The following is a 14,959-nucleotide window of genomic DNA, read 5'->3' as shown; positions in this document are numbered from 1 at the left end:
TCAGGCTCTTTGAAAACTCCTTGCTGCTCCTCTTCTCCTCATGCAGAATGCTTTGGGTTACCACTGTGACCGGAGTCTCCTCTCCTCCTTGGTGAGCTGGATTGTGGCAGGCAACATCACACCTTCCTTCGTGGAGGGCTTGTCCATGTCCACGCAGGTATGAAACCTACTAAGGGCTGTTAAAATCTTTGTGAATTTTAATTTTGTTGCCATCCTTACTGAGGTTAAGTCAGGGGCTGAGTGGAGAGAGATCAAGAGTGGGTGTTAGGGGTAGGTGGCCCCTGTTTCAGAGTGATTCTGCCATTTGCTAGCTCTGTGCCTTGGGCTGCTTGCTTACTTCTCTGTCTTCAGTTTCCTCATCGTCAGGTGAGATATAATCGAGCCTGTATGTAAAGCACTCAGAACAGGCCTTCTTAGCCAGTGCTCAGCAGCCGTCTCATGGTTGCTGCCAGGCTCAGGCTGCGTGAGTCATGCTGCTTCACCCCTGAAGCCAGTAGTAACGTCCTTCAGTCTGTTAGCTGGTCCTCCAGGGCCTGAGCTGACACAGTTCCTCACGGATGTGTACCCACCCCTCCACTTCTGTTTTTCTGCCTTATTGAGACTAAAGGGCCATCTTTCCTGCCTAGCTCTAGAACATTCTCTGGTACAGCACCCCACCCCCAAATGCAGTCATCATCATTTTCTCCTAGAGTAGTGGTTCTCAGCCTGTGGGTTGCAATTTCTTTGGGGGTCAAACGACCCTTTCACAGGGGTCATCTAAGACCATCAGAAAACATAGATAATTACATTATGATTCATAACTGTAGCAAAATTACAGTTATAAGGTGGCAACAAATATATATATACAGACATATATAGAGAGAGATAGAGATATAGATCTCTCTATATATGTATATGTGTATATATACATACACACACACATACACATACACATGTTTGTTTGTTTGTTTTGAGTCAGGGTTTCTTTGTGTAACCTTGGCTGTCCTAGACTCACTTTGCAGACCATCTTGGCTGGCCTTGAACCCACAGCACTCTGCCTGCCTCTGCCTCCATGAGTGCTGGGATTAAAGGTGTGCTTGGAGGTCACCAGAACATGACGTATTCTAAAGGGTCACAGCATTAGGAACGTTGAGAACCACTGCTCTAGAAGAATTTAGCACTTTTCAATCACTTGTTTTGTCTAAATGTATACATGTGACAAGAACATAGACACATACTAAGTACACAGAAAGTTTCAAAGCCCAATATTTGTTGCCGGAGAACTGCATGTGTGTGTTTTGCAGTCCTATAGATCAAACCCAGGGACTTGTGCATGCTAGGCAGATGCTGCATCACTGAGCCATGCCTCCAGCCCTAGAAAACACTTACACCTGTGAGCAGGAGATATCCATCAGTTGGAATTAGTGGCTTCTTCTCTTCCCCTTTGTTTGGTGTTATAGGTTTGGTTTGCATGGACTGTATTGAACATGGAATCCATCTTTGAAGAGGATTCTCAGCTTCGAAGAGTCGTTGAAGGGGAATTGGTTATAAATGCCTTTACCCCTGACCAAGCTCTAAAGGTACAGTCATGGTCTGCGATTGAGTTACAGGAGATGCCTTACACTCTAAGCTGAGCCACTCACTGTAGCCGGTTAACTCCTTGTTTTCTACTGTGAATATTCACAAAGTGCAGCCACCATTCAGCATCTAAAATCCTTGTGTAACTGAAGGGTGTGTTGGCTTCTCAGAGTCCCCACCCTGTCATGGAGGAGCTTGCTGTTGTTGTGAATTGTTGTTGCCCTTGTGTCCCAAGTGTATCGGGAACCCCTTCTTAAAACTTGTTAAAAATCAGATTCCTGATGCTTGCTTGAGAAGTTCCTACTCTCTGCAGCTGGATTGGAATGAGGAATTTTTTTTTTTTTTTTTTTTTTAACAAACTCCTGATGATCAGTATGTGAAATAAGCTGGCTAAGGCTTCTGATTTACAGATCTTCAGGAGTCAGGGTAGAGACTGTGCTTTCAGGTTTCAGAGCCTGTCAAGGAGTTTTTCACGCCCTAAAAGCTTTATTAAAATTTAGATTTTTAGATTGATAAAATTTGGTACATTCATCTTTGGTTTCTGTTTCGTTTGACTGCTTTGCTCTCTGAAGTTAAAATTTTACTTAACTTTTTGCTGACATATACTAGTGATCATAATGGGTTTTATCATGACATTTCATAGGCACCTATACTATATTTTGACAATATTCTAACCATTATTCATCCTCTCCTGTCCTGTTGGTCCCTCTGCTTCTCAGCTGGCTCCTCTCCATTTTACTGACATTTCCCCCCTCCCTGGTGGCCTAGTGAGTTTAATTAGGTTTATTTACAGGAGCATGGGTGCCTTGCCAGTGGCTTTTCAACTGAAGGAAAAACAAAATACAAAACAAAACCCAAAAATCCAGGCTTCCCTCGCTCTCTTTTCCATCCTCAAGGAGGTTGAGCCTTAAGAACCTCTCCTCTCTCCATGAGAGTATGTTGTTGGACCCAGTGTTGTGCAGATGTGTTCAGGTATAGCTGATGTGGGTTCAAGAATGCCACAGACATGTCATGACTGGGAAGACAGTGTAATATTTTTCATGTAAAGGAGTTTCAGAGATGAACATGAGGTTAGTGTTAGAATTTTGTTGTTGTTGTTGTTTGAGACAAGGTCTTAGGCATCCCCAGGCTGTCCTCCAATCTACACTGTAGTTGAAGATGACTTTGAAGTTCTGACCCTCCTGCTCCTGTCTCTCCATTTACTACAGTGCCAGCATGCTAAATGTGTGCTCTCAGCTGAGCTCTATCCCCAGGGTTTTAGATAACTTTCAGGTAGATTTTTATTCTGGGATCTTTGAAATATCTTCACAGAAAAAAACTGAGCCCGTGTCTTCCTGCCAAAGAGGTTAAAATGTCAGCCAACAGGCTTGGAAAGTATCCAGATGGCTGTTTCTTACTGAAGTGAAAACAAAATGTTTAACTTAGAAAGAGCAAAGTGATTTTGACTCTGTTCCTTTGGGGGTTGCTAATGCTCTGGTTTCTTGTAGAAAGCCCAGGTCCAGCTGAAGCTGCCCATCGTCCCGTCCCTGCAGAGGCTGCTGATTTATCGCTGGGCCCACCAGGCTCTGGTCACACCTTCTGATCACCCTCTTCTGCCACTAATTTGGCAGAAGTTCTTCCTCCTGTATCTTCATCGCCCAGGACCACAATATGGGTATGGTACTCAGTACTGTAGTAGTTCCTGGCAGCTCATTCCCATCTGTGTGCTGTGGAGTGTGGTTAGCCACTGTCTTCTGATGCAGCGAGGACTCTCTGTGCTCAGTACCTACTAGCCTTGATCTTGATGGAGTTTGGGCTATCTTGTGGCTATTTCTCTTTACCTTCCTCTGTCCTTAACATGTCAAGGACAGCACCTGGGAGCTGGGCAAGGTTCAGCAGAGAACCTCTGGAGGTGCATAGGGAGAGAAGATGCTCCAGACTGAGGCTACACGTGTGACCTCTCTGAGGCCCACGCAAGACCTTGTGAAGAGTATTTGAGTGAGGGCCTGGTGCTGTGCATGGGGATGCTGCATGGCTCTGCTGAATAACAAGGCCTGTCCTGTCCGGACTGTGCACTGGTCCCACCTCTTCCTTTCACTTCTGTGAAACATAAAAGAAAGATGCTGACTTGGTTACCTTTATTTTCTGTTTGATTTCAAGTTTTTCAAAAACAGACTCTTTATTCTCCGGGTGGTGGTGATGTCCTGCCTTTGTAATGTTCATTCTTTTCAAAGCCAGGCTTAGTAAGAGATAAACAGCTATGAGTAGTAAGGAGATGAACAATTACAACACTGTACTATTTTAGTACATGTGCTGCCAAAGAAGGCTCGGGTTAGTAGCATTCTGTAATAAAAATTGATTAAAAAATCATTGCTAGGGCTGGCAAGATTGCTCAGTGGGTAGCAGTGCCAGCTGTGCAAGCCTGGTTACCTGAGTTTGATCCCAGAAACTCACAGTGGAAGGAGAAAGCTGATTCCTGAAAGCTGTCCTCTGGCTCCTACACCAATGCCATGGCATATGTGTACCTGTACTCACACAGATGCATACACTCACACACACACATTGCTTACTTCTAGAATTTTCTGTTTGATATTTTTGTACTACGGTTGACTATGTGTAATTAGAACTATGGAAACAGAACCAGCTGAGGGGAACTCTGTATACACCATTTCTTTGGCTTCTCAAAATAACCTCTGAGGTAAATATAGTAAGGTAACTTGCTAATTGACTGCTGTGTTACACCACTTAGATAATTTTCAGCTCAAAGCTGAAAGTTTCTGCTTACATTTTTAAGGTTACCTGTGGATGGTTGTATTGGAAGAAGGTTTTTTCAAAGTCCCTCACATATCAGTTTGTTGAAAGACATGAAGAGACGCCTGAGTGAGGTGGCAGACTTCCACTATGCTGCAAGCAAGGCCCTCCGAGTTCCAGCAGAGGGCAGTGAAGGGACACCAGAGCAGCAGGCTGGCACCCCTGGTTACCTGACTTCACCAGAATTGCACAGGGAACTAGTGAGGTAAGATGGCTGTCTGCTGTTGTTTGTGGCATAGACACTGTGCTGGCGCAGCTAGTTTGTATTTGGATGGTGGCTTTGACACTGAGTGACCTGGAGATGTTTTACAGAGGAAATAGGTCACTGTTTGGATGTAGTTTTGTTGAGTGTTTGAGTCTGAGTAGTAACTCAGAGAGCTGATACCCTCCCCTTTCTTTAATGTTAAAATAGAAGTAAGCTAAAGCAAATTGATCCTAGCAGCCATTTAACACCAGGACCTTTTAAATAGCTGTTGAAAGAAAGTGGTGGCCAAGGCAGGGTTCTTTCACTCTGAGATCCTAGCACAGATTGCCATGTCCCTAAGTGTTTGGAATTTTGGAGTGATCCACGCTTGGTTAGCGTGGTTTCTCCCTGTGCATTTAACTTAGTATACATGGTTGTTAGAGTAATCCTCAAGTGCAAAATACCTTGGTGAGTGAAGAGACCCAGGCCTCAGGCTTGCTTTGACCCTGTGCCCTCAGGGCTTGCTCTTAGCCTGAGAGGGTTTTCTCCTGGAACATTTTAGGTCTCTGATATGCCCTCTCTTCAGTTCCTTTTCTGTGGGGTATTTAGAAAGTGGTCCTCTGTCTTCCTGAGTCAGGAGCTAGAAAAGTAAGCTCTATTTGTATACGTATCCATATATGGCAGCCTTGTCTGATTCTCTCTTCCCTGACACACTGTCCTGCTTATAAAGGGGGTAATTTTCCACTTTATGGGCCAGGGCTACCCGAGACTGCCTTTTGGTCATCTGGGTCTGCCAACTACTTTTCTGTGCTTTATTCAAACAATGATTTGAATACCAGTGATCTTAGCTAATAGATGGCTGTGTTCTTTGAAAAAGCAAAACAGAAACATTGTTAAAATATATTTAAGAATAAAGCCTTGTTTTGTAAGCCCAGATTTTAAAAAATATTCCTTTTTAATGAGGGCAAGATACACAGAGTGCAGTTTTTATTTATGGTTTCCTAAAACAAAGAGGGGCCATTGCTGTTAAGCTGCTGAGTGCTGTCATTGGGTGGAAACTAGCTTTTGGTATTTTCCAAGTGCCAAGGTTGACTATGTCTGATTGGAATGGCAAAGCTGTGAATTCAGATGCTGGGGCTGTGGTGTAAGCACTCCTCCAGGCGTTTACTCCATCAGTGGCAGGGCTCTCAGAGCCCCCTTCCAGACTTTCTGCCTTAGCAAGTTCTGATGTGTGAGGTCTTCCACCATGAGAGTCTAAGGACAGGCAGGACTGCCTGTTTCTTCATGGGAGCCTTTTAAGTTCTTAGTAATACAAGAAACTTGATTTCTCTGCCTATCTTTTTACATTTTATATAATTGTGTTTTTATCTTTTAGGCTCTTCAATGTATATATATTATGGCTAGAAGATGAAAATTTTCAAAAAGGAGATACCTATATTCCTTCTTTACCAAAACACTATGATACTTACAGGCTTGCAAAAGTGATGCAGAACCAGCAGGTAAAACTATGACAATGCCGTTTTAAAAAGCACTTCTAAATGTGGTGAACTGGCCATACTCATCCTAGTAGACCTGCTTACTGATGTGGGATGGTGGTCACACGCAGCCATTCTGATGGGCCTTGTCAGTGCATATCTCAATCTTTTGTTTGACAAGATATTTTCTCTTAATGCTCCAAATCTGTAATGGTCTCACCTGAAGCCCCAAGCTTGTTCTAGGGCTTTTCATAACCTGAGGAACACAGCCTTTGTCTGATTGTGTTCTTACTTATTCTAGATGTGACCAGCTGAGTACTTAAGCTGTCATCTTTACCATCAGACACATGGGGAATGAATTCCAGGTCTTTCTGTCTATGACATATGACATATAGGTCATAGGTCAGCTCAGGACCTTGGTTCTAGTTCCCATGTGCTCTAATAGGTTGTCTTTGTGTCACTGATGTCTTTGATTCTCTTTTTGGCCCTAACTTGGAGTGTCAGTTTTCTCTGTGTTTCTGTAGCTAGCCTAGGAGGATGCAGGAAAAGAGGAGAGATGGCCTCTCTCGGATTGTTTCACCTAGGGGCTAAGTTCTGGCAGCTCTTGACCCAGACTTGCCTGTTAAATTCTAGTTGTCTTATAAATACCATTAAGGATATATATATCCTAATATATATTTATTTATTTTTATTTTCTGTATACGGGTGTTTTTTACTGGATATAAATCTATACAGCCATGGAAGTCAGAAGAAGGTGTTGGATTCCTTGGAACTGGAGTTGCAGATGGTTGTGAGCTGCCATGTGGATGCTGGGAACCACACCTAGATCCTCTGCAGAAGCAACTGCCACTTAGTGGCTAAGCCATCTCTCTAGCTCTGACACTTTTGGTTTTATTTATTTTTACAGTTTGAATCATGATCCTCATTTTGTGAGTGGTTGATGGTCTATTTAACTATAAGTCTTATTCTTTCTTTGTTTCATTTTTTTATCTGTCGAAGAAAGTGGCTAGTTCTGTCCACATTGTTTTACATTCTTTTTTTTTTTTTTTTTTTTGCTGATTTTATGTATCAGCAAACATATTTTGTAGTGTAGCTTAACATATTTCCCTATATCTAGGATTTCTTTTTTTTTTTTTTTTTTTTTTTTTTTGAGACAGGGTCTCTCTGTGTAGCCTTGGCTGTCCTAGACTCACTTTGTAGACCAGGCTGGCCGCGAACTCACAGCGATCCGTCTGCCTCTGCCACCCGAGTGTGGGATTAAAGGCGTGCGCCACCACGCCTGGCCCTCTAGTATTTCTTATAAATTTGCATTAGTTTCATCTGGCTTAATTTAATCCAGATTAATTTATCATTCACGAATTCATTCATTGTCTTGCTCTGTAGCTCAGGTAGACTGTCTCTTACCATGTAGCCCAGACGCCTTGGACTTGCAGCCAGTCCTCTTGCTTTAGCCTTCTGAGAGCTGAGAATACAGGCATGATATGTCTTTATTTTTTAAACATTTAATTTTACTACTTTTAATTATTTTAACTTTAAATTTATTTTTAATTGTCTACGCGCATGCATGTGTATGTGTTTGTGTGTGTGTCTGTGTGTGTGGTGGGTGTGTGTACATTCATTCAGCTGCTCACTGAGGCCGAGGCTTTAGATCACTGGAGTAAGAGTTACAGGTGCTTGTAAGCTGTCTAACATGGGCGCTAGTTACTGTGCTTAGATCCCCTGCATGAGCAGCGTGCAGTCTTAACTTCTGAGCAGTCTCTCTAGCTCCTGTGTTTACTTTAGCATTATATTTTAAGCAATGTTCTGTGTCCTCATATGTCTTATATGTGCACAATTTACTAGCGTAGTTATGTGTGTGTGTTTACAGTTCATTAGTATGCATATAGTCATGGTGCATAAGCTAAAAGTTTTTAAACTGTCATTTGCCGCGCAGTTTACCCTACGCTGGGAGCCTAGTGGATCACCTCCTTGTAACTGAGTATCTCACTGAGGTAAATTCATAGTTGTATGTGTGACCATATGAATCATCTACTAACCTTCAAGTGTTTTGGTTCTACTCTAGGACCTGTGGGTGGAGTATTTGAATATGGAGCGCATACATCATGAGTTCCAGGAGACAGTTGCTCTGTGGACACAGGCCAAGCTCGAGTCCCATTCCAAACTCTGCAGCTCTTCAGCACAGCTGGATTTCACTGATCCTTTGCTGGGTGAGTCCTGTGGCATCAATCCTTTTTGAAAGAAAGAATGTTTGAATCAGAGTCATTGACAGACATACCTTCTGTCTCCAATGAGAATTGTTCTTTAAGAGTGCCCTGTGTGAAAAAATAATCAATAGAAATAAAAAACAAATACATTTTAAGCTACTGAGGAAAAAAAAATTCCATGTTTACTTGTTTGCTATGAAAGATAGAATGCGAGCCCTGAAGGATATAAGCACAACTGGTGATGAATTACGTCTCATGGAGGTGGCTCAGAGCAGTAGGGCAGCCCTCATGACTCATGGGGTTTTCAAGTACTTTGTTCTCTTATCTTGCTGCCTCATGTTTCTAAGTGGCATCTACCTCCAAATCAAGATGGCCACTTACGTTGTCCTCTTTGCTTATACGTTGCAGTAAGATAGAAGGGAAGTGTCCTTAAAAGAATTGCTTCAAGAAGGTGGCACGGACTCTATAGCTACCCCTTCAGTGGCCCAGGCCTAACTACACATCTGTCTACAGCTGACTGTGAGACCTTAGGCTCATCATTCACTCCTTTTGCAAAGCTTTAAAAACAAAACTATTTTTAAAAGTGAACTTTAGATGTAATTAATTTGGGTTTGCAGTTTTAGCATTCAGAGGTTGATTTTTTTCTTTTGAGAAAACACTGTATCAGGAAATGCTTTAGTTTCTTCTTCTTCTTCTTCTTCTTCTTCTTCTTCTTCTTCTTCTTCTTCTTCTTCTTCTTCTTCTTCTTCTTCCTTCTTCCTTCTTCCTTCTTCTTCCTCCTCCTTCTCGTCTTTTGCCTTATTTCCCTGTGTAGTTCCAGCTGGCCTGAGCTTACTATGTAGATCAAGAAGAACTCACAGAGATCCCCCTGTCTCTGCCTTCAGAACGCTGGGATGACAGCTGTGCTTGTGTAGACGCTGCTGCTGTCTTACAGCTCACTTTCCTAGAAAGAGAGTGTGTTTATCACGCAGAGCTCCAGGCTGGGCCACATAGGCCATTTAACCTTCAGAGTTGCTGCATATGCCCAATTTTAAAACACAGAAAATTATATTTGATTTACATTTAACAGTAATTTTAGAATATATTTAGAATAAATTGTTGCCAACATGTTATGATTATAGTGTAGTAAAACATTGAAGTGATCAATGCAGAGGCAGTGTACTCTTTTATTTCAACTTTGCCCCGGTCAGCTTGTTAGTCAGGAAGAGGTCCCCCGTCTGCCATGAAAAAACACCAAAAACCAAAACAAACAAAAAAACAAAAAACCCCAAAAAGCCACCCCCCCCCCCAAACAACCAAAACAGAAACAACCCCTCTGGGCTTCACTTACGGTGCTGAAGAGTTTCAGCTAAGGCACCAACAGTTTTTGAAATTCCAACATTTCTCTCCTTGTTTCCCCCAGAAAAATTTTTGTGAAAACTTACATATACACATTAAAAAACAAAACCAAAAACAAACAAAAATCCTGTGGAAAGGAACAGAGGAATGCCCTCAGCTTGTCCACAGATATTTATTTCCTTTGCCGAGTGTTTGCTAAGTGAGGGACACCAGGTTAGCTCTAGATGCCCAGTGCTTCTGTTGCCGCCCACCTGTAGTGCTTTCACGCTGCCTGAAGGCTGTATTCATGTATGTGAAGTCAGGTCATACGACCCAATTATGCTATCTCCATGAAGCAGGGAAGGAACCTGGGGCATGAGGTGGGGTCTACACGGGTCACAGAGCTAGAAAGTGGCCGTGATCGCGCTCACACAGGGCACTATTACTCAGTTCTAGATAACAGTTACAGTTTGAAATTTCAAACAGATGCTTGGGTTTCTAGATAAATTGAAAAATTTTCTCGTTAGACTGAAACATAATTAAATTAAAGATAGATTATAACATAATTAAATATGACCGTACAATTTAAAATGTAAGAAAGATTTGACCAGTGCTCTTGTGCCAGGTTCTTTTTCTCAAATTTGTTTTTTTAGACTTCAGTGTTTTCACTAGTTTGATCGATAGTGATTGATTATAGTTAAATATGCCCTGAATTTATTCTTTCTCTTTTGTTTAAAAAATTCCCTTGGCTGGGCATGGAGTGTATGCCTTTAGTTCCTGTACTTGGAAAACAGAGACAGATGGATCTCTATGAGTTTGAGGCTAGCCTGGTCTACATAGTCAGATCCTGTCTTTAACACAACAGACTAGTAAGAGGAGGAGGAGGAGGAAGGGGAGGAGGAGGAGGAATATGTAACCCTTGATTTTTCTTTTATGATAAGTTATTGGGTTGGAAAGAGCCCCTAGTTTTTCTCTTAAGCTTGTAACCTATAATGCCACCAATCTTATCAAATGATAACGCTCCAATTTCACCATATCCATGCAAGGAAGGGTGGTTTTAGTGGAAAAACAGAAGCTGTAAGCCTAAGTGCTACACTTGACCTTTTGGAGTGCTAATTCCATCTGTTTGGGGTATAAACAACACAAATGTCTTTATGGAAATTATGGATACTAACTTTATTTTTACTTTTCAACAAGAATAGAAAATTCACTGTTAAATCTGAAACAAACTGGAAATTCACAGCAGTGCCTCAGGTTTTCACTGACAGTTTTCTGACTTGAGGTTCCCTTGACCTTCCCTTTTCTTTTCTGTAGCATTAAAAGGAATTGGGAGATGACAGCATTTCTCTCATGTTTTTCAATTCCCCACCTACTTGGTGGTTTGGGTGTAGTGTGGTGAAGATTGAGGGAAGTGGGAATTTGTATGCAGCTTTCTATTAGGGATGGAAACATTTTGATGTGATGAGTCAGTCTGAGACCATGAGATCACTGCCAAGTTGTACCGTCCCAACACCTTCACTTTTCTAACATAGACTGAGCTGCTCATTGTAAGTCATTTTATGAGTGATTTGTACTCACTATCTGGCTGTGTGTACAGTCTGTACCGGCTTCAGGACTTTTCATTCCTTACTCAGCTTTCCTTCTCAAAACTTGACTGAGTTTCAGATTTGCTTCTTCTTTGTTCCATAACACCCATTCCCTTCTCACTGTCTTCTCTGAAGTTTCTCAGGATAGCAGCCCTGAACCACCTCTAACCAGATGGTGGCTGCTTACCTCTGCTCAGTAGGTCACTGTATGCTAACAGTAAGGTCAAACCAGATGTCATGCAAGACTGTCTAGACATTAAGATCACCAGCCTTCTAGCCTTTGTTCTTTCTTTTTAAAAATGCATTTGTTTTTATTTACATTGGTGTTCTGCCCACATGTATATATATATGTGAGGGTGCCAGGTCCCCTGGAACTGGAGTTACAGACAGTTGTGAGCTGCTACATGGTGCTGGGAATTGAACCCAGGCCCTTTGGAAGAGCAGCCAGTGCTCTTAAACACTGAGACATCTCTCCAGTCTGAGCCTTTGCTCTTTAATCATCAGATGGTAAATTCTGTATGTGTTTTTGGGGCAGGAGTGTGCATGTGTGTATGGGTACATGTGTATGTTAGTGTTCATGCACCATGTGGAAGCAGAGCTCAGTCTTGAGTGTAATTCTTTATACAACTTGCTTTTTGAGACAAGTCTGCTGTTGGCCTGGAGCTCACACGTCCGAGGGATCCAGCTGTGTCTGCCTTGCCACCCCCCAGGATTACAGATGTGAGCTGCTGGGCGTGGTCCTTCTTCTTATGTTGGTTCTTGGTATTGGACTCAGGTCCTAATATTGGCACAGCCAGTAGCTAATAGACTGGTCTGTCTCCCCAGCCTGACCACCTAGCTCCCTACCCTATTATTAGGCTTGTGGGACTTATTCAAAACATGAAAGAACCACACATTTCACCATCCATTTAGGCAGCTTTTGACTAAGGAACTATCCTGAAAATCTGTAACATTAATTTTCAGAGTTAACAGACCAGAGCTCTGTCTACTTAGTGTGTTACCACCCCTTGCTACCCTCTACTGACTCAATATGCTGTCCTTTCAGCTAAAGAAAGGGTTCTAAGTAACTTACGGAAGCACGAGGCTCCGCAGCCTCCTCTTGCCCTGCTCCCCATGAGACCTCCTGTGCCACGCATTTCTCCATCTGTGCTGTTGAGTCAGAAGGATGCCACCCAGCTGATGTGCACAGACCTGAATCTGTTGCAGCAGCAGGCCAGGTAAGACCATGAGATCTTGGGAACTGCACTTCCTGCTTGTTGCCTCATCGGCTGTGATGATTTAGTATGTGGGTTGGCTTCCTCGACAGTGTTCTCACAATTGTAGGCACTTTATTTAACTGAGTCATTACAAGTCTTTTTTTTATTTCATGTCTATGTGTGTTTCTGTGTGTGTGAGTGAGTATATGAGCACAAGCACACACCAGGGCCAGAGGTGTTGGACCCCTGGAGCTGGAGTTATAGGCAGTTGGGAGCCACCTGAAATGGGTGCCGGAAACTGAACTTGGGTCCTGTGAAAGGGCAGTACATGCCCTTACTAGCCACCTCTCCAGCCCCTGAGACAAGTCCTTGAATCTCACATTATGTGGTACTCTCACATATTTCCTGTGGGGTGGTTTCTGAGGTCAGTGGTTCTGGCTAAGACATTTTCTGCTTCCTTTCAGAAAACTGTCTGATACTGGAAAGATGCTGTTAGAAGGAGGCAACATTTAATTTATATTCTTGTATCATTGCTTTACTCTTTGTCTTCTGTGTTTTTAGGAAATTGACATAGGTGCTTGGTCAAAGGGTAGGAAAGTCATTTGTTTGGAGTTCACATGGTACATACAGAACAGTCAACTGTTCTCAGATGCAGTCTTGAGGAGTATACACGGGCAAGTCTGTTTATTTAACAACAAACAGGCTTAGTTTTACAACTCCCGTGTGAATCATTTCTTTTATTGTCATTTTTCCTTTTGCTACATTTGATTCAGGCATTTGGTAATTATATGTTAAATGCATATATGAATATTTGTCTGCTAATATATTATTGACATGGTCTGTCAGGTTGCAAGCCACCATGTGGGTGCTAGGTATTAATTCTGAGTATTGAGCCAGGAAGACCAGCTAGCACTCTTGAGAGCTGAGCCACCTCTCCAGCCCCAGCCCCTTGGTGACTTTTTATATAACCATTCTTGACTTGGTTTCCCCACATGGGGTTACTCTTCAGAGCTGCAGCTCTCCGAGAGTCACAGCAGGTTGCCTTGGATGGCGAGCTGTTGGAGACGATGCCCAAACAGTACATTAACCGTGAAGAGCAGGCCACTCTACATCTGGAGTGCAGAGGCAGTGGTGGTAAGAAGTGCCAAGGAGCAGCAGTTGTGACGGTTCAGGTGAGGCTCTTTAATTTCTTCATAATTTACAGGATTTTAATTGGTCCCTTATATTGGCATATTACTGAGAAAAATACAAGAACATATGACCCGTGTCCTGAAATATTTTTAGAGTATCACAGAGAGTGAAGATACACAGGGAACAAACTACATTGCCTTCAATTTCCCACAGATAACAAAAGACTTGTAGGAATTGCAAAAAATATTTTTGTACATATGTAGCTCCAAAATACATCCTGTGACAGATGTGTCCTGCAAGAAAGTACTGAAAGCTAGGAGTTCCAAAATGAGGAAAACCATCTGGAAGCTTTCCAGGATGCTTACGTTGCTCTCCTAAGATTTTGATGATGGTACTTTGGATACAGTTAGAGGAGATAATGGCGTGGATTGCTGTGTTTCTGTCTAGGTTCCGTGCTAGACCAGTTGGATTCAGGTGTTCTGGGGAATAGTGCTCAGGGTTCTCACGGCAAAGGTTGTGTCAGGTGACCACGGCACTGAAGCTGATGGTGTGGGTAGCAGGCAGCTACTGAGGACATGTGGGGGAAGCAGAGTGTTGGGCAGAGCTGGCCAACAGGCAGATGAGATATGTAGCAATCTGTCTAAAAAATTCACCTGCTTGTCACCATTACACTGGAGATAGAGACAGAAGTTGGTCCTGAGATAATTGTCAGTTCAGAATAGGGACTGAGCCTACGCTGGCTTGTGCAGTACTTAGTCCGTAGCAGGCCCTGTCTCAACATTTCATATGACTCACTTGATATCATAGCAGTGCAGTGAGATGCACATTGCTTATCCTCATTTTCCATGGAGTGGGGTGCACCTCACCCTGTGCAGATGAGCTTAGCAGCGTTACTTGAGTTGGAGATGGGACATTTGGAGACAGGCGTGCCTGCTGCCTGACCACATTGCATAAACATGCTTTTATTAGCTTTAAGAAATTGAGTCATTTCTTTGCTCGTTGTTAATTGTCTTTTAGAATTCCCCACTCCTTGCTTTTCAAATCCACATTTTACTGTCATGTTTATTCTGAGTTGCTTTCTATGTAACACTGCTTCTTCTAAATTATCTTTTCTAAAGTTATCTGTTAGACTTCTGTATTTTTCAATACCTTGACATTTATTTCAGATTTTTTTGTTTTTAGTTGTATACATCTAATGGTAAAGTCAAGATAACTCCAGGTTATGAGCTAGCCTTGTATGGAGGTATGTCAGACTCCTAAACACTGCTGTCTTTGGTCAGGCTTTTCCAAAAGTTAGTTTTCTCTCGGTGACTTATCCCTCAGTTACCAGTGCCTTAAGTAAGACTAGGTAGAGGTATTTAAGAAAGGTCACCTGTTGTTAAGTTGTGAATCTGGAAATAAAGTCTGTTAGCCTGGGTTAGCCTAGGTTAGCCTGGGATAGCTGGGCAGAGTTAGACCTGGACAGGGAGAAGTTGACATGATTCTGGTCATAGAAAGAGGGAGATGGTTTATTACTATG

General features: G+C 42.5%; 1 protein-coding gene across 2 annotated transcripts in view; it reads left to right on the top strand.

The window, feature by feature from the left end:
• The window catches only part of EPG5 (ectopic P-granules 5 autophagy tethering factor), a 97,726-nt gene that overhangs the window by 44,691 nt on the left and 38,076 nt on the right, over positions 1 to 14,959 (top strand). For both annotated transcript variants that reach the window (XR_014778491.1, XM_084778395.1), the window contains exons 20-27: positions 47 to 157; positions 1,440 to 1,559; positions 3,045 to 3,211; positions 4,331 to 4,552; positions 5,907 to 6,030; positions 8,069 to 8,213; positions 12,159 to 12,330; positions 13,319 to 13,481. Coding sequence is in view for 1 of the 2 variants with exons in the window: in XM_084778395.1 (XP_084634521.1) it covers positions 47 to 157; positions 1,440 to 1,559; positions 3,045 to 3,211; positions 4,331 to 4,552; positions 5,907 to 6,030; positions 8,069 to 8,213; positions 12,159 to 12,330; positions 13,319 to 13,481 (1,224 nt within the window). In the remaining variant the exon portion in view is untranslated. The remainder of the gene's footprint in view (positions 1 to 46; positions 158 to 1,439; positions 1,560 to 3,044; positions 3,212 to 4,330; positions 4,553 to 5,906; positions 6,031 to 8,068; positions 8,214 to 12,158; positions 12,331 to 13,318; positions 13,482 to 14,959) is intronic.

Source organism: Acomys minous (assembly GCF_964271855.1).
Source record: "Acomys minous genome assembly, chromosome: 4".
Lineage (NCBI taxonomy): Eukaryota > Metazoa > Chordata > Mammalia > Rodentia > Muridae > Acomys > Acomys minous.
The sequence above is the reverse complement of the archived record's forward strand: the minus strand, read 5'-3'. Positions and strand labels throughout refer to the sequence as shown.